At 43.1% G+C, this 19,827-nt stretch overlaps 2 protein-coding genes across 5 annotated transcripts in view; one reads left to right on the top strand and one right to left on the bottom strand.

Annotated features, from left to right (window-relative positions):
- LOXL2 (lysyl oxidase like 2) overlaps positions 1–13,196 on the top strand; it is a 107,240-nt gene extending 94,044 nt beyond the window's left edge. For all 4 annotated transcript variants that reach the window (XM_075207206.1, XM_075207207.1, XM_075207205.1 and 1 more), the window contains 4 exons: positions 6,909–7,024; positions 7,195–7,331; positions 11,708–11,819; positions 11,965–13,196. In XM_075207206.1, the coding sequence (XP_075063307.1) occupies positions 6,909–7,024; positions 7,195–7,331; positions 11,708–11,819; positions 11,965–12,044 (445 nt within the window). In that variant the 3' untranslated portion in view covers positions 12,045–13,196. The remainder of the gene's footprint in view (positions 1–6,908; positions 7,025–7,194; positions 7,332–11,707; positions 11,820–11,964) is intronic.
- A 436-nt stretch (positions 13,197–13,632) lies between these two features.
- The window catches only part of R3HCC1 (R3H domain and coiled-coil containing 1), a 39,418-nt gene continuing 33,223 nt past the window's right edge, over positions 13,633–19,827 (bottom strand). The window contains exons 6-9 of the mRNA XM_075205902.1: positions 19,472–19,644; positions 19,076–19,146; positions 17,416–17,511; positions 13,633–14,066 (exon numbers count right to left, since the gene is read on the bottom strand). Coding sequence (XP_075062003.1) covers positions 13,888–14,066; positions 17,416–17,511; positions 19,076–19,146; positions 19,472–19,644 — 519 coding nt within the window. The 3' untranslated portion in view covers positions 13,633–13,887. The remainder of the gene's footprint in view (positions 14,067–17,415; positions 17,512–19,075; positions 19,147–19,471; positions 19,645–19,827) is intronic.

The raw sequence follows: 19,827 nt of genomic DNA on the forward strand, positions 1-19,827 counted from the left end.
AAGTCTAGTTCACATGGGTGCATTAAATCTGGCTGTGCAGAGTTCCACACAAAAATGGAACACAGAATGGGATTTAGGGTAAAGGTTTGTAAATCACTCCAACCTTTACACTGCTCCTTCACTGTACCCCATCACCACTTGTTTGTAAGCTCTCAGAAACAGGGTCCTTCCAACACTTATCTCAAGTCCACACTCAGGGCTAGATTTACTAAACAGCGGGTTTGAAAAAGTGGAGATGTTGCCTATAGCAACCAATCAGATACTAGGTTTCATTTTGTAGAATGCACTAAATAAATGAAAGCTAGAATCTGGTTGGTTGCTATAGGCAACATCCCCACTTTTTCAAACCCGCAGTTTAGTAAATATACCCCTCAATCTTGTTGCTACCTTGCACGTCACTGTTTCTTATGTATGTTGTTCCTTCACTGTAGAGCACAGTCCCTTACCTTATTATAATAATAAATTATGCATTTGCTTTAGATACCTTTTCTGAGATTACTAAAATTATATTTAGCTTTGGGACAGCTGACTTCTCATAACCGGATATTTAGTCTCTCAACTGTCTCTAGTAATCCATTGACAAAGTCCATGTTCAGCTGAACACTTTTCCACAGAAAAGAATGTACCGGCCACACTTGGCTGTCAGACTACAATTTATATTACACATATCGCAGTGGAATGCTCAGGTCAACAGGAATTCTTCAGTAATAGTTTCAAAATCTACCTTCCTAGTTAGATGGGCGTTACACTCAGTCACTTCAGCATGGTTTCTAGACATGGAAATGTCAAAACTCTAAGCCTCCCTTGTTAGGAAAACAACCCTTACATTCTTGATAAAATTAGACTGGAGAAATATTTCTACCTGGTGTCTTTTCCATTTCCCTCCATGAACCTAATTGCTTCTCACCCTTCTCCTGTTTATTGGAGATCAGAATTAGATTTTCTGGACTAAATATAGAACCACCAAGTGCATGGAAGCCAAAAACAGCCTTAAATAGAGCACGGAGGTGTTGCCAGGCCAAGTACCTCAGTACATCTCACCTCTTAATTATATACACCGGTGTGAGTGTCCCAGACAGGTGGTGAGGAACGCAGAGTGAGAATACAGACACCCCTGTGCTCTTGGCAAACAGTCCTAGAACAGGATGGGTGGCTACATAATTATGGTTTAAAGCAAGGTGACTTTGGAGCCCAGGTGGGGGAAGGAGGCATCTGTGTGCTGGTACACAGAGGGGTGAAGGTGCAGGGATCGATAGCTTGGGCTGTAGTGTGGTGGAGGTGGGTTGCACACAAGGAGCACGCTGTGACAACAACAGGTAACTATTCCTTCCTTCAATAAGAATCCTCACTTCATCCTATGCTTCAGGGGGGAATACATCAAACTGATGACATGAATATTACATATTTATGGAACAGAGACAGAAGTCTGTGCAAGAATCAGGGACAGCGAGCAGCCTGAGAGTCTTCACATTAGAATAGAGCTTCCTTTTATGTAAGTGGTGATTACATCAGCCAGTTCATTCATTGTACTGGTCCTATGATTTGTGTGTTTGACAGTGAGGTTTAACTCACTCTTGGACGGTGTCTATAATTGTACTTCACTCCATTACTCCAAACATTCCACTCCCTGCCCTAGGGCTGGCTGCTGCAGACGGTGTATCAGATAGGAAGCCCTGGCTAAGTGGAATTATTTATCTGCTTTAAAGTGGACTTGAGTAAAGAACACTAAATGACTAGAATGTAAGCCCTGTTCCCATGGCTGTGAGGTGTATCCCCCTTGACACCTACCTGCAACCACCCGACTGTAGCCCAGTCTCTCCCACCTCTGTATCCGGTGGGATAAAGTAGACAGAAAGAGGTTCCTGCATGTTTGATAACACTGGAATAGATGTAATGCAGAGGCAGCAGGTGAAGTGGCAGCACAGACAATACTTATTAAAAGAGTAGGCACCAGGTTATCATCTTTAGATAAATAGACTATATATAATTATTTCATCCGCTATACACAGCCTCTTATCTTCAAAACCATACCCCATTGCAGCATAAATCTCTTGTCCACAGACAGCTGTATCTTGCATTAGAAGCATCCTTTATCATCCATATAATTACAGCCTCTGAAACAGGCAAGATCAACTCTTAGCCTGCACCACACGCTCTCAGCAGCCGCCTGCAGAGTACTGGTGTATGGCAGGTCTGGACAACCTGTGCTCTCCAGGTGCTATGAAACTACAAGTCCCAGAATACGCAGTCAGCTCTCAGCTGGCAAAGCATGCTGGGGCTTGTAGTTTCACAACACCTGGAGAGCTGCAGGTTGTCCAGGACTAGTGTACATATTTTTTTTCAAAGCATAATGTGGAAATCTAAATGCAGTCGTCCCACATGATAAATAAAATGAGCGATAAAAGACAGGGGTTCAGCACAAAGAATTTAGTGAACAGCAAGCTATAAATTAGTGTAAATGGTAGATATTAATACAGTGAACTAGTGCTGCTTTCACTTCAAAAAAATAACTTTGAATATTCAATTTTTTCCCCCAAGTATATGAGATAAGTTGACTTGATACAAATACACATCAGGATGCTATAAAAGCTGGATCTTTCCCCCTCTAAGTTCTAAGAAACATCACATGACATTCCACATCTGTACAACACCTTGATAACAGGAGGCAGGGAGGGGGCGAGAGGTCTCTGAATAAACCTTCCTTAGGCACGAGGGCAGTTCTAAGTGTGAGTGCAGGTCTCCATATGTAATGAGTTATGTTACATGAACGGTTTTCTGCGTTTGAACTCATGAAGTTAACTCAGATGCCCTGTTTTACCCAGTTTGTCTTGGTGAAATGGGAAAATTAAATCAACACTTTCCTATAAATGAATATTTAATAGAGTGATTACAGCAACAGACAATGATGGTTATAACTGACTTTGCATTTTGTCTGTGCTTTTTCCGCTTCTTCCCACATGTTGTCAACTTCTAGGTGTGATTTTTCACTCAGATTTAGAGAAATATGAACACAGCTAAATAACTGGACAGATCTCTAGCGGTACAAACAAACTGCACCATAGAGTAACGTGTTTTCTGTACAGCACAAAAGCTGTGGAAAAAGGCTTTGGGGTAGATGTATTAAGCCTTCTAAAAAAGAAAAGTAGAGGTGTTGCCATAGCAACCAATCAGATTCTGGCTGTCATTTTATCTAGTACATTCTAGAAAATGATAGCAAGAATCTTTATCATCATCATCATCTATTCATATAGCGCCACTAATTCCACAGCACTGTACAGAGAACTCACTCACATCAGTCCCTGTCGAGAAAGAGACAGTCATAGACACACACACATACTAAGGTCAATTAACCTACCAGTATGTTTTTGGAGTGTTGGAGGAAACCCACGCAAGCACGGGGAGAACATACAAACTTCACACAGATAAGGCCATGGTCAGGAATCGAACTCATGATCTCAGTGCTGTGAGGCAGAAGTGCTAACCACTAGGCCACCGTGCTTCCACAAGGTGTTTCTAATTGGTTGCTATGGGCAACACCTCCACTTTTCCTTTTTAGAAGCATTGATTAATCTACCCCTTTGTGTGGCCAAATACTGATGTAGCATGACAGTCCCTGTATTTATAACACATTTAATTTGTGTGAATCAGTAACAAACATTACCTAGCATTTGTCACACAATAAAGAGAACATTGCTGGTATGATCTGAAAATAAACTTTTTTTATGTCATTCGATGTTGCAAAAAATGAATATCAACTACCAATACACTGGGGCAGCATGGTGGCTTAGTGGTTAGCACTTCTCACAACACTGGGGTCATGAGTTCAATTCCTGACCATGGCCTTACCGATGTGGAGTATTGATGTTCTCCCTGTGTTTGCGTGGGTTTTCTCTGGGTGCTCCGGTTTCCCCCCACACTGCAAAAACATACGTGTGTGTGTGTTAAGGAATTTAGACTGTAAGCTCCAATGGGGCAGGGACTGATATGAGTGAGTTCTCTGTGTTACGAGCCGCGGCGGTGCCCAGCCGCCACGACTCACTCACCTGCGTTCCAGCCGTCGCTATGGTGACCGAGACGTCATTTCCGGCCATGACCCGCTCAGTGTAGATTCTAGCCTGCGGGCTGATTATCCTGCTCATTAGCTAGGCGGGGACTGTATCTAAATTCAGAGCTAGGCTCTGATTGGTGGCCATTAGTACTTAAGGCAATGAGGTCTGCTGCCTCATTGCCGGTTATAGCTTCTGTGCTCCAGTCTGCTGACATGCTTGTTCCTGCTCTAGTCTTCTGAGACCATTTCTGATTTACCGTGTATGACCTTTGGCTTTGAACTGACTCCGCTTGTGTATCCTGTGACCCTGATCCCTGGCCTGTTTACCGTTTCTGCTATCCGCCTGTGACCCCTGACTCCAGCTTGTTTACTGATACCGCTGTCTGCTTCCGGCCCTTGACCTCTGCGTGGACCTGACTCCGCTTGCCTGGGTTCTCCCCAGCCGGTACACACTTCACGACCCTCTGTCGGTCTGCAGTCCAGTCTGTCCCCACCATCAGGGGCTCCAGTGAACACCTGACTGGCAGAGTAGATTCCGGGTTGTGATGTGCCGGCTGGAGGGGTTCCTAACACTCTGTACAGTGCTGTGGAATTAGTGGCGCTATATAAATAGCTGCTGCTGATACAGTATATTAATATATTGTGGGTAAAGCTCTCCATAAAGTGAAATTAATATCATGAGAATTAATTAGTAAAAGTATCATGAGTATTAATTAGTAAAAGAAGGAAATGTTCTATTTGATATTGCAGCTATTTTATGGGAGATAAGTCTATGGGTTATGTACATTTGTCTGTACTGTGTTCATAGAATCATTGCCACACACCAACATTCTCTCTACAGTCACTACTATACACCAACATTCTCGGTACAGTCATTAACACGCACCAACATTCTCTCTACAGACACTACCATACATCAACATTCTCTCTGCAGTCACTACCATACACCAACATTCTCTGTACAGTCACTACCATACAACAACATTCTCTGTACAGTCACTACCATACACCAACATTCTCTCTGAAGTCACTACCATACACCAACATTCTCTGTACAGTCACTACTATACACCAACATTCTCTGTACAGTCACTACCATACACCAACATTCTCTCTGCAGTCACTACCATACACCAACATTCTCTCTGCAGTCACTACCATACACCAACATTCTCTCTGCAGTCACTACCAGACACCAACATTCTCTGTACAGTCACTACCACACACCAACATTCTCTGTACAGTCACTACCACACACCAACATTCTCTGTACAGTCACTACCACACACCAACATTCTCTGTACAGTCACTACCATACACCAACATTCTCTCTGCAGTCACTACCATACACCAACATTCTCTGTACAGTCACTACTATACACCAACATTCTCTGTACAGTCACTACCATACACCAACATTCTCTCTGCAGTCACTACCATACACCAACATTCTCTGTGCAGTCACTACCAGACACCAACATTCTCTGTACAGTCACTACCACACACCAACATTCTCTGTACAGTCACTACCACACACCAACATTCTCTGTAAAGTCACTACCATACACCAACATTCTCTGTACAGTCACTACTATACACCAACATTCTCTGTACAGTCACTACCATACACCAACATTCTCTCTACAGTCACTACCATACACCAACATTCTCTCTGCAATCACTACCATACACCAACATTCTCTCTGCAGTCACTACCATACACCAACATTCTCTGTACAGTCACTACCATACACCAACATTCTCTCTACAGTCACTACCATACACCAACATTCTCTCTGCAATCACTACCATACACCAACATTCTCTCTGCAGTCACTACCATACACCAACATTCTCTGTACATTCACTACCATACACCAACATTCTCTGTACAGTCACTACCATACACCAACATTCTCTATACAGTCACTACCATACACCAACATTCTCTGTACAGTCACTACCATACACCAACATTCTCTCTGCAGTCACTACCATACACCAACATTCTCTCTGCAGTCACTACCATACACCAACATTCTCTGCACAGTCACTACCATACACCAACATTCTCTGTACAGTCACTACCACACACCAACATTCTCTGTACATTCACTACCATACACCAACATTCTCTGTACAGTCACTACCATACACCAACATTCTCTGTACAGTCACTACCATACACCAACATTCTCTCTGCAGTCACTACCATACACCAACATTCTCTCTGCAGTCACTACCATACACCAACATTCTCTGTACAGTCACTACGATACACCAACATTCTCTGTACAGTCACTACCATACACCAACATTCTCTGTACAGTCACTACCATTCACCAGCATTCTCTGTACAGTCACTACCATGCACCAACATTCTCTCTGCAGTCACTACCATAACAATACACCAACATTCTCTCTACAGTCATTACTATACACCAACATTCTCTGTACAGTCATTAACACGCACCAACATTCTCTCTACAGTCACTACCATACACCAACATTCTCTGTACAGTCACTACCACACACCAACATTCTCTCTACAGTCACTACCATACACCAACATTCTCTGTACAGTCACTACCATACACCAACATTCTCTCTGCAGTCACTACCATACACCAACATTCTCTCTACAGTCACTACCATACACCAACATTCTCTCTACAGTCATTAACACGCACCAACATTCTCTCTACAGTCATTACCACACACCAACATTCTCTATAGTCACTACCATACACCAACATTCTCTGTACAGTCACTACCATACACCAACATTCTCTCTACAGTCACTACCATACACCAACATTCTCTCTACAGTCATTAACACGCACCAACATTCTCTCTACAGTCATTTCCACAGTATGGAAGTGTTCACTCACTATGACCTGTTGAGTCTGAATGGAACCAAGATCGCTGAGGGGCACAAGGCCAGCTTCTGTCTAGAGGACTCAGAATGTGAAACAGGTAAGATGTATACTAATCTCTCCTATACCCTCAATCCTCATTCTACCCTCTTGCATCTCTACTTCTTTATGAAGCACTATCCCTGCGGTTGTCATCACTCTCCATCTTCGCCTCCCAGACTTCAGACCTCCACCTAATAAGATCATTCTCTCTACTCCATCTCTTTGCAGACGCGCAGAAGCAGTACGTCTGCGCTAACTTTGGTGAACAAGGGATCAGCGTTGGCTGCTGGGATGTCTACAGACACGATATTGACTGTCAGTGGGTCGATATTACAGACGTGGCTCCTGGAGACTATTTCTTCCAGGTGGGTTACACATATTTAGAAATACACCTCACCTTTACGACCCTCCATAGGGAGTGCACCACCGATCTCTTTACACACCATGTACTGTCGGTGTGCTCACTCTCACTGCTCCCCAGTGCTGCGTTGCTGTTTACACTTACACTGGTAGTCATGACCAGCATGTGGGGTGTAATAACTTGAATCTGACTAGGATCAGAGTACCTATTACCATCAATTTTCAACACTAACGAGCAGGAGATGAAGTGGGCATGTCTAGAGCAATCTATAGCCAATCAGAGCACTATCATAGTAAAAGCTACAACGAGTATTTAAGCTCAGTAAACTCATGTGTCCCCATACACATGTTTGAAATGGGAGGGGCTAGGTCAACATGTAGCCAATCTAAACAACACAAAGTAGCAATGTGAGGTTCCTATCAAACTGGTGGGGGAAGACCTCCTCTACATGAAATTAAGTTTATTGGCCCAACTTTCCTTATTTGGGTGAAGAACAACTTTAGAGGCTTATTCTCAGGTAGACCTTCTGGCTCTTTCTCACTTATTCTTTGAGGTACTTTCCCTCATGGACTCATGGAGAGAGGGATAAGTGGACTTTTACTGTTAAAGTAGAAGTCCACTTATCCCTCTCTCCATGACTCAGACAATGCATATCACACCCACAACTCTTTACTCGCTGTGGAAAACATCTATACTGGGTGAGAACATACGATTTAATGTAAACTTTTTTAGCGTGTCCCGGTTCTCTTCTCTCAGTTACACATACACTGATCAGCCACAACATTAAAACCACTGACAAGTGAATAACATTGATTATCATCTCATTACAATGGCACCTGTCAAGGGGGGAGGGGGGGGGGAGATATATTAGGCAGCAAGTGAACAGTCACTTCTTGAAGTTGATGTGTTGGAAGCATCAAAAATGGGCAAGCGTAAGGATCTGAGCGACTTTAACAAGGACCAAATGGAGTTGGCTATACGACTGGGTCAGAGCATCTCCAAAACAGCAGGTCTTGTAGGGTGTTCCCGGTATGCAGTGGTTAGTATCTACTAAAAGTGGTCCAAGGAAGGACAATGGTGAACCAGCGACAAGGTCATGGGCACCCAAGGCTCATTTCTGCGCATGGGGAGCGAAGGCCAGCCCATCTGGTCCAATCCCACAGAAGAGCTACTGTAGCACAAATTGATGAAAAAGTTAACGCTGTCAATGATAGCAAGGTGTCAGAACACACAGTGCATTGCAGCTTGCTGCGTAGACGCAGACTGGTCAGAGTACTGAAACCTGTCCACCACTGCAAGCACCTACAATGGGCACATGAGCGACAGAACTAGACCATGGAGGAATGGAAGAAGGTGGCTTGGTCTGATGAATCACGTTTTCTTTTATATCATGTGGATAGCCAGGTGCGTGTGCATCATTTACCTGGGGAAGAGATGACACCAGTGTGTACTATGGGAAGACAAGCCAGCGGAGGCAGTGTGATGCTCTGGGCAATGTCCTGCTGGGAAAATTTGGGTCCTGGCATTCATGTGGATGCTACTTACCACCTACCGAAACATTGTTGCAGTCCAAATACACCCCTTCATGGCATCAGTATCACCTGAGGGCAATGACCTCTTTCAGCCCTGCCACACTGCAATGATTGTTCAGGAATGGTTTGAGGAACATGACAAAAAGTTCAAGGTGTTGACTTGTCCTCCAAATTCCCCCAGATCTCAATCCAATCGAGCGCCTGTGGGATGTGCTGGAAAAAAAACTAGTCTGAGCCATGAAGTGTCCCATTATAAGGATCTGCTAGTCTTGGTGCCAGATACCACAGGACACCTACAGAGGTCTTGTGGAGTCCATGTCTCAACAGGTCAAAGCTGTTTTGGCCACATGAGGGGGGCCAACACAATATTAGGCAAGCAGTTTTAATGTTGTGGCTGATCTGTGAATATGCTCCATAATATCTTCTTCACTAAATGTCATGATGGACCCTGCACCATTTTTATAGCCCACTTTTGAATCATTCAGAGTTCAGCTACTTCATTTTTATCAGCCAGAGCTCAGATACCTTAATGAAAAATTTGGACAGTGATCAAGAAACACAGCTTTTTCTCATACTGAAGTGAGGAAAATATTATTCCCGCTGAAGATTTCTTGGAACATTCCTTTCGCAGACACAATCTAACATCTGGAAAATGAAAGCTGCATTGATGGACTGTGTACTAGACTATAAGCTCTTCAGGGAACAGAATAAAAAAAAGTTGTGTGAAAAACAATTATACAGTAGCATGCATATATGAGAAAATATTACTGTGAGCAAATGAAAGCCATAGAGTCCAAATAGTTATCTGCATTATGAAAATAGAGCATGCAATTTCCACACTAACAGGGCATAAAGAAGCTCTAAGCCATTACAACAAGGGGTTAGATTTACTAACAATCCTAAAAAGGTAAACCAGAGTTGTTGATGATGATTCTATCATTTATCTAGTACATTCTAGAAAACGATAGCTAGAATCTGATTGGTTGCTGTGGGTGACAATTGCACTTCTCCTCTTTAGAGGCTTTAGTAAATCTACCCCAATTGTTTTCATAAAAGGATAACATCAAGTAAGGACCTTCCAAACGGGTATGGCTGATTCAGACAGAGGACTAACATGTGTAGGTGTTTCACCATCTCCTTTGGGATCATTGGTGAATGCAGCAGATCCATAACAGAGAAGAGGACACGGCTCACTTGGGGGCTGTATGCACACAAACTGTAAACTAATAATGGAAAGGATCCTTCCCCCCCCCTCCAACACTGAACATTTAGTTCTGGTTGCAGTTCAGTAAGTTCTGATATAATACAGAGTTCTACCTCCCTGGGATCCAGCCTCCCCTTACATCTGGCAATAGTAGATGCACTCCCCTCTCTTAGCACCACATATAGCCCCAGAATCTTCCACAGCACTGTCCAGAGTATTACATACAGGGCATCACAACATGTATGTGGTTGGAACACCTGACAATAGGCATGAAAACCCCATGATCAGCTGTGTCAAAGTCTGCAGCTAAATCTAGTACAATAAGTAAAGAGCAGTGACCTTTGGACCTAGAAGGTTATCAGCTACTTTAAAGGCTGCTTCTGTGAAGTAATGAGCACAGATTGTAGAAGAAATAAGTTGAAAACACTCTGAACAAACATAATGTTCATGTAGTTTACACAAGGGAGACTGAGCAACAGCTGGAGGGGGGTGAAGGGTGCAGAGTGGGGTTTATAGTTTATTTTCTGATGCATTTGATGATCGCATAATTCCAGGAAGATGGGAAGTTACCAGTGCAGAGAGATCAGCTTGACATGTTCTTGTTTACACAGCGCTGCAGAATTAGTGGCGCTATATAAATAGCTGATGATGATGATAAATGTTGTGGAGAAACGGGATCAAGATAACCAGTAGAAAGTTGGGAATCAGAAAAGAGAACTTTTGTCCTATTAGGGGGTGGAAGATGATTATTGGACATTGGGAATTGTGTAACAAAACTACGTCTAATTTTATCAATTTTGTCTTTAAAGTAAACTTCTACATGCTGCCAAACTTAGGTCTCTAGTCTTAAGGTAGACGGTGAAGGAATGGGAAGGAGAAGGTAGTTGAGAGCATTAAAAAGCTGTTTTGGTATTGCGGAAAAGTATAGATACCAGAGAGGAGAGTTTACCTTTCGTGTCTGAATTAGGTTGAACTCTGTCCTGGTAAGAGAACAGAGCATCAATGGCCCGCTGGAGCCCTCTCAGACCTGCCGGCATCTAAGTAGAACTCACTAATATAGCAGAACTTATTTAACATCACCCTAAACTATATTTTCAGGTTACAGAAAATGCCTTTAAATTATTGTGATTGCTCTTAGATAAACATAAAGCAGCATATGACCAGTCACTACAAGAAGTTCTCCGTCCTGATATTACACCCATGTCACTAATGATGCTCATACCTATGTGTTTAATGGTTCCCCAATGGCTCTCTTAGGCTTTACACTATTCATGGGTTCCTGTTTATATGTATTCATCTCCTGGCACCCCAGTGCCTTTCCCCTGTTACAGAATTGCAGGACTGAAGTAGAACACCTTCATCCTCTGATTCTGCCTGAATCAAGCTGCAGTTTGGTAAACGTTTTTTAGTTTCTCATCTGGCATAATAATATCTCTTAGATGTGCAGACGTCTAGTTGTGGGAGTTTGGACTTTATGTCTCCAGGTTACAGGGTAATATTTCAGCATAAATATATACAGTATGTGTGGAGTGAATTAAAAAAAAAAAAAAAAATCAAACAGAAGCACAGCACCCTCTAGTGGTCGCCAGTACTGCTGCTGTGCACCTTGATACAATATGTAAGCATGTGTTCTTGTCCCTACAGGTTATTATTAATCCCAATCAGGAAGTTTCAGAGTCAGATTACACCAACAACGTCATGAAGTGCCGCTGCCGCTACGATGGGCATAATATATGGATGTACAACTGCCATATAGGTGAGTGCACAGGACCTGGGGGCACAAAGCAATCTGCCAGTAAGAACAGTATATACTATTATCCAGGGGGCACCTACGTTATTGTAGCATATCATGGCTGGAATGAGGCATGTTCTGAATTTCAGTTTCCCATTCTCTATTCTAGGGGGATCTTACAGCACAGAGACGGAAGAGAGGTTTGAACAATTTAGCGGGCTCATTAATAACCAGATCTCCACCCGATAAGAGTGACAGGGGATGGGATTAATCTCATCTATATCCAGAAGACAGGACCAGCCTTTTGCCCTCCAGCAGCAAGCCAGGCCTTAGGGGAAGGTCTATTGCTGCAGCACAAGTGGGCTTGGGACATGCAGCAAACTCTTCTTCTGGCTAATCTTACATTCCCTGGTACTTTCCCATCAGAGCAGACCTAGACTGACCACCAATCCGAACAAGCACTTGCTGCTGTCAGACATTCCATCCTATCCATTCCACTACACAGATATAAGATGTATCCACCGCACACATTATTAGGATATCCAGGCCAGTAATCTGGGCGCAGCTTCCGTAGAGGCAATACAAGAATAGTACAGGAAATACCAATTTATCTAGGGCTGTGAATCTGATGGAACAAAGAACGATAGCTGCAGATTCACTGCCTGCACCATCTCTTTCATTTAACCGCTTTGTGTCCAGGCCAGCTCTCCACACTGCCTTGAATGCAGCATGAAACTAGTTAGATTGCCATGACAGCTATATGGTTATATTGTGTAATTCACATATGCATCATCAGGGAGTGCATTATTAGACCTGACAAATTACTTTCCTGTCTCCACACAGCATGGGTATCCATTTGGCATTTATGGTGCTATTAAGTCTTTTGCCAGTGGATCCATCAGCACTTTGCTGTTTGACAGATTACATGCCGTGTACAGCGCTGTTGAATTAGTGGTGCTATATAAATAGCAGATGATGTGTATAGGACAGTGTATACACCACTTTGTAGCAGATGACTGCAGATTTACCCTGCAGTCTCTATACTGTACTTCTGGGGCCCTGTGAAATACAGACCCCCCCCCCCCCCCTCTAAAGAAAGTCCAGCTTCTTCTACAAGTTTAAAGCAGAAGCACCAGCACTGTGTCCACTCAGTACATATATATATATATATCCTGTGTATGTCTAGGAATAAAATTATAACTTATTTCTATTTACAATTGCTCTCAATCACTTTCCTTTATGCATGCACAAGCAACAACCTGCACCTGTTTAGCAGAGGATGGGCCATAAGGAGGCCACAAACAGGAGACATCCTCATTATACTCCAGTCAACGCTTCTATCTTATTTTCTCCCCCATTGGAGGACAATGCGATGGTGGGGGAAATAAACCTGGCTCTGAACTTGTGTTGTGTCATTTCCTGTAGATGGGTGCGGGGGGACAGATGTAAAATAAAGACAGGTCACACAGCTGCCGGTGAGCTCATGTTATTCTCTTATGACACAACCATGACATGAATATAGAACAGTAAGTGAACATTAGGACATGTCCGTCCTGTACCCGGTCTTTCGCAACACCAAAAACAATTACACTTTGGGGTATTGCTGCTTTAAGGCATCTGGAAAGGAAGACTAGCGTCTCTGCTTCTGACAGAAGAATTTACGGGACAATGGCCTGGTCTGCCTAATTAAACACAGATTTAGTTCTAAATAGTTTTAAACAGCTGTTTGGTCAAAATAAGCATATTCTGCATCTGGCTACATAAAAAGACTGGCATAACGGGTATCCATTTCATTCTGGGTGGTATTCTGTGCCCATCACATAATGAATCAACTAACTTATGCAAAACAAACTTTATTTGGGTAGGGTCTGAGTGCACTAATAATCAAAAATGCTGAAATCTGTATTTTCACAGGCCAATACCATGTGCAAAACCAAATACTTTGTATAGATGGACGCTGTTTAACACATGCCTAAAATGCAACTCTCGGCAGATCACCCAGAGCGCTATAATCTCAAACGTCCGTTGCAAAATGAAACAAGTCTTGCACATGTGGTAAGTGCAGGCAGATTATCAGTAACTAGCAGCTGGCTCATTCTGCCACAGATTGTTCCACATCCTGCTCAGGCAGCTCCATCTCCTGCTCAGGCAGCTCCATCTCCTGCTCAGGCAGCACCACATCCTGTTTCGGCAGCCCCAGTGCCATGGTCACCATTCTTTTTGCCACAGTTGCGTCTGTTTGTGGTCTCTCTATGCTGGGGGGTGGGCATTCTGCAGGGGAGAAATTGTTGTGGTTACACATAGGTATGGTAACAATTAAATGGTACTTTTATGGATTCCAGTCACAGTTCAAAACATTTGTTCAGTAGATGCAATTAAAGTCTGTTGTCTAACACAGCAAAGATAGTATCTCCAACAATGGGTGGCCTACACACAACCCTGATTAGATAGGCATACATCCCCAAATGTACCCTTTTGATGGGAGTCCTCCCCAGGCCCCCACAGTGATAAGAGAACTGGTAACAGTGGGGGGGAGCACCAGATGGGATTCACCCCACACCATATAAATAGTGGAGCGCTCCAGGTGTCATGGCTGCATGCTGGGATCTCTATGCAGGGAGTGCGCATGTCTAGCAGACCGTTTCAAAAGAAGCCCTGGAACGTCCGCTTTTCTGAAGTGAAGCGATTGCAAACACTGGGGATATCCATAGAGGAGGTGTCCCAGAGGGGACTGAAGTAACTGTGTGCACCATCCCCACACCAACTCTAGTGTCTTGCTGCCATGACAGGAAGCATCTGATGAATGCAAAATTCAAGGAGGGGGGGGGGGCGTGGTAGGATTATCTTCATTTAAGTAACAAATACACATTTAGATAGAAAGAGGGTTGAGAACATGTGCCCACTGCATACAACAGAACCTGAGACAGCGGTCTATTTTTTTTCCCGGCTGTATTACTTGTTACACGGCTCCTGGAGCCCAACAGAGTCCTATTATAATAGAATAAACCATTGTTTTTCCTAGTAGAACAGGCACTATGTGAGCATTACAGCCAGCAGTGTGTGTGAGACCAGAGACCACCAGTCTGACCAGTCCTGGCAGGTGTGGGCAATAACCTCCAACATGATTCACTATTATTGCAAAGTATATCACTGCACCCACCCGGCTGTTTCTTACTGCCACCTGGCTGGCAACATTTTCTGGGGAGAACACTGCTTAGATCTATACAGTTTGGTGGGCTAGCTTGTTCCCATAACCATTATTTCCTTATTAGCACAAGCAGATGTACTGGATGTCCTCTGGATGGACCAGTAGCATTGTGGAACTCCATAGCAGTTGATCTGGCTTTATGCCACAAAGTACCAGACATGATCAGAGGACAATGAGCTGGTAGAGAGAGGAAGTGTTCCCATGGGCTGCCTGTGTACAACCATATAGCATTCTATACAAAGTCCAGTATGGCTTGTATTTGTCACTGTTCAGTCTGGCATTGGATTATACAAATATGACACAGTCAAGGTGGTCTCCACATCATCCTACAGGTATGTTTAAAGAAGAAAATCCCAAAGGTTATTTGTCTTTCTTAGACAAATGTCTTTCTTAGACAAGTGTCTAAATGGCATAAAAAAAGCACAATATATTTATGTTTTGTAAAACTTACAAGTTATTGCTTCATAGGGAACCTGCCAACCCCACATAAATCACTGGTGTTATTAAAACATGATGTATGGTTTTCATTAGATCACTGGATTTTTTTTTTTTAAAACTATTAGAATCTAGTTAGCATATATTTCCATAATCTCTATCCGTGTTCATTTAGGCAATAGCATGTAGCACAGACAGGAGGGGATGCTGACTGACTGCTTCAAAGCCTATGTGCACAATTCTACCAATATTTCTATGTATCCAAGGCTGTGCTTTTAAGCTGTTCAATATTAACAGTGCGTATATTTAAAGGACCCATAGATACTGCCTGTTGCCTATGGGCATTGAACGCGTGACATTTAGACACTGTAATAACCCACAATATGGTCATATTGTATCTCCTCTTTGTGTAGACACTAAGCCCTGCTACTTGTAGATGGGTCAGGCAGGCGTTACCCACCCTAGTTATCACTTATGGAGGTTAAATAAGGTTGGAAAATATGTACACAATATGTACAGATTTTTATTAAACACATTAACCCTATTGTGGAAGTGGGGGGTGTATATGGTGGTACGCCATACCGCCACTTCTCCTACTGTCTTTATTGTAACACTATCACATTCCACTCACTTACATTTCCCATACAGCCACTTCTCCTACTGCCTTCATTGTAACACTATCACATTCCACTTACATTTCATAGACCATCAATTCTAAATTCCCACTTCCACCACTGGCTTTTACCATAATTTTAATTAAACAGAAAAACTTGTCTTATTTCCCAGGCCCAGTGGTCCTTGATATTTTACCCTCCTTCCCCCACTGCCCATATATTCATGTGTCACTAGTATTCAGGTGACTGCTCTACCCTGCTGCAGCTAGATGAAGTGCGATGTGTTCTCCATGTTTCTCCCATCAGGCAGAAAGATCTAAGTGCTCTATAATGCATCCAGCACCACATAGGTCACAGAGGAGGCACCAGATCAGTAGAATAAGTGCATGAAACGTATTGATTAGGAGCACATGTATGCTGCAGATAAAAAGGCAACATATGCTGTAAACATGTTGCACTAAGCAGAATTATAATTAAATAGATCAATGATGACTGAACCAGCGTCTCCACTGTGAATTATACTGTTTCTATTAGAGTACTGCTTTGTATCATCATTTGCTGCCTGCTATAGGATTGTCAGTGCATAGAAACAAAACCACTTGACTTCCATACAGCAGCACCTCCAGGCAGTGATTGTGCAATTACATTATAACAATCAAACTGGAGATGTTTGTTAGACAGAAATGTTGCAGCCCCCCCTGCTGGTAAGTCGTTCCATGGATCTAAGTCTCTAAGAATAAGTGCTGAGTGCACCTATAAGTTGTGCTACACTCGTCCCCTATGGTTCTCTGTTTACATATAAATATAGTCCTATATAATAGTGTTATACCCTTGTTTATATTATAAAATATGGTGTAAAATCAGGAAAGTGTAAAATTAGGAAAAGTCTAAAAACACCTCAACACTCAATTATTGGAAAAATCCACAATGCAATTTGTATAGACCACAGTGATGTATTGTGTTAGACAGTGTCTTCCTGCATGTAAGATGTCTGCACAGGGTGGGCTTCCACGCACAGGGTGGGCTTCCACGCACAGGGTGGGCTTCCACGCACAGGGTGGGCTTCCACGCACAGGGATATGAACAAAAATCTAGTCTATCCTGTCTATACATTTTTTTTTAGTTTTTTTTAGATAGTATTACATCCCCACAGCATTTTCCCAAATACATTGGACGCATGTTGGGGAAATTGTGGTTATCCGGGTGCATTAAGCACTTCTGGTGGAGCCGTCCCAAACGTAAGCAGTTATGGTAGGAAACCAAAGCCCTGATCTCCACCATTGCTAGCATAACAATCCCACATAACTTTTTTCCTTCTCCTCCCAACCAGATATCCCCAACCAAGAATCAGAGCCAGTCTCACCTGTCAGCTCAAATGCCAACGACTTGGACGGACGGCTGCCCTGAGACAATGGGCGGAACTTCATACCTGGGTACATCCTACGGGAGGCGGCATACGCTGCAAGAGAGGGCAATTGTTATACAGCGATAGCAAAACGCAGTCTCTGTTCATCTAACAAAGTGGTTTATGGTTACCTATGTATCATCTGTGCATCGTACTGTACGGCTTTTACAGATCTGAACACTAGACACAGGGGGGTCTGGGGAAGAGGAGTTCGGACTATAGCAAAAATCTTGTAAAGCACAGATTAGTAACCCTGTCCACAGACACGTCCTAACAGATGTTTACCAGCTCTCACAAGATAAAAGGATAGGACTGCATCACAAAAGTGTCCGGTAGTATGACATTGTGACTGCAGAACACAATGTGCATAAGACACATTAGACCACTGCTGCACTCTTGTATGAGAGTCACATGCTCCGATACGCTGCATGCTCTTGGATGGGTGCTGTGCAGACAATCGCTAACTGTAGTGCTGTGTCATGTGACATGATCGCCAACACGGCCGTCCATGTACCAGATTCAACGGACAGTCATAGCAAGTAGTGTGTGTGTATCTGGCTCCGTTATCAATCCACCTGTATCCCTGGCAGAAGATATGAGAAAGATGCATTGTTTGGAGTGTCTGTGGATATGGTTAGGAAGGAATAAATAAAGTCAAGGAGACCCAACACAAAGCAAAATGATGATCAGGATTATAGACAGTGTGGTATTTACTAAACGCTGGAACAGGCGCCATTATCAGGCAATCAGGAGATGTTTCAATTGCTCTCCGTCAATTACTTTTGATTGAAGCAACTAAGTGCAGGGTCATCAACTTCCCCTACAGCAAAGGTTTGGTTCTATACATATCAGGACTGCTGGAGTGCAGCTGATAACTTAGGATGGACATTTTTATTTGATCACTGCAGCAGTCATTGTTAGGGTTAAATTCTTCAATGAGAGCATTTTGATTTTTAAAGACTCCACGAAAGGGTAAATATTGAGAGGAATATAATCATGCTAGACACCCATATGCCTAGATATTTAAGTTTTAGTACTCCTGCAAGGTATGTTGTTTTGGACCATCTTGCGTGCAGTCTACATATTTGATTTAATCCAGTTGATCTAAAAGATCGGAGAAGAGCTTATATCCCTCAACTACCTGGAGCAGAGTTTTAAGAGGCAGAAGCACCCACTATAAAAAGCAACACGTCACCCGCATAAAGGGGCGATGGCATCATCCCGACCACACAGCACACGCTTGCGGATGTTCCTAATCAAGCAAGCAAATGCCTCTATGAATGGGAATAAAAAGCGTAGGAGACAGCGGGCATCCTTACCATGTGCCCCTAGCCAACTGAAAGAGGCCACAAACATACCCATGCAACACACCCCATAGTAGGAGGGGCATCTCAGACATGGATGGGCCCTTTGACGCACAGCTGATGAAATGCTTTAAGAAGCTTGGGGATATGCTGTATGCTTTTTTTGCAGCTCAAATGATAGACAATAAAGCCCTGAGGGTTTACCAATGGGAAAGGTCGTGAACTCCAAATTCAATGTAATGTGGTTTTCAGCTATACAATGCCCTGAGGATGCTTCACACATCTGCAGTGTTCTCACCACACAGACAACTTACCATCATCAGGGGTGGAAAATACTCCCAGGGCATGAGCCTCATCAACCCACTTCAGATAGAAGCCTTTATCTCTGGGGGAAAGAATAAAACTGGTCAATCCATGAAACCCCCTTTTAGCTATATTTGCAGGAAAAAACAACGCAGTTCAAATAGAATTCCTAAATGATGTAAAGGGTGTTCTGTAACTACTGCTATTGGACGGTGGTGCAACTGCTACATATAATAGCAATGTATTATAGTGCTATGCATACATTCCTTCTACTAATAATGCTCCCAGTCCTGTTACTATTAGCATTGGCAACCCGTGGATCTGATGATGATGAACTACAACGCTCAGCGTGCTCTAGCAGGTTTAGAATCACAAGTTGCTCATCTTTCACCAGTAAGTCTTATTACCTGTACTCCTTAAAAGGCTCCATCAGGTCTTCAGTGCTGAGCTCGTCAGAGAAACCATACAACTCAATAATGTGCCCAAATCTCCCACGATCCACCTGAGTTTCTGTAAACTCAGAGAAATCCCCCAGGAGAGGCTGTATATGGATATCCTTCTCGCACACATGGGCACTGATCTGATGGGGAGGAGAAAAGTGGATTGTATAGGTAAAAATCAGTAAGTAGTATGCAGTGCAATGACACACACACAGTATATGCTTACTATTACAGTGCTTTGGGTATCGTCTTTGTACTGGAGCATACCATTATATAATCAAATAAACTCCTGAATTACCCTCACGTTACCACCAGATGGCACT

Source organism: Mixophyes fleayi, chromosome 4, assembly GCF_038048845.1.
Source record: "Mixophyes fleayi isolate aMixFle1 chromosome 4, aMixFle1.hap1, whole genome shotgun sequence".
Classification (NCBI taxonomy): domain Eukaryota; kingdom Metazoa; phylum Chordata; class Amphibia; order Anura; family Limnodynastidae; genus Mixophyes; species Mixophyes fleayi.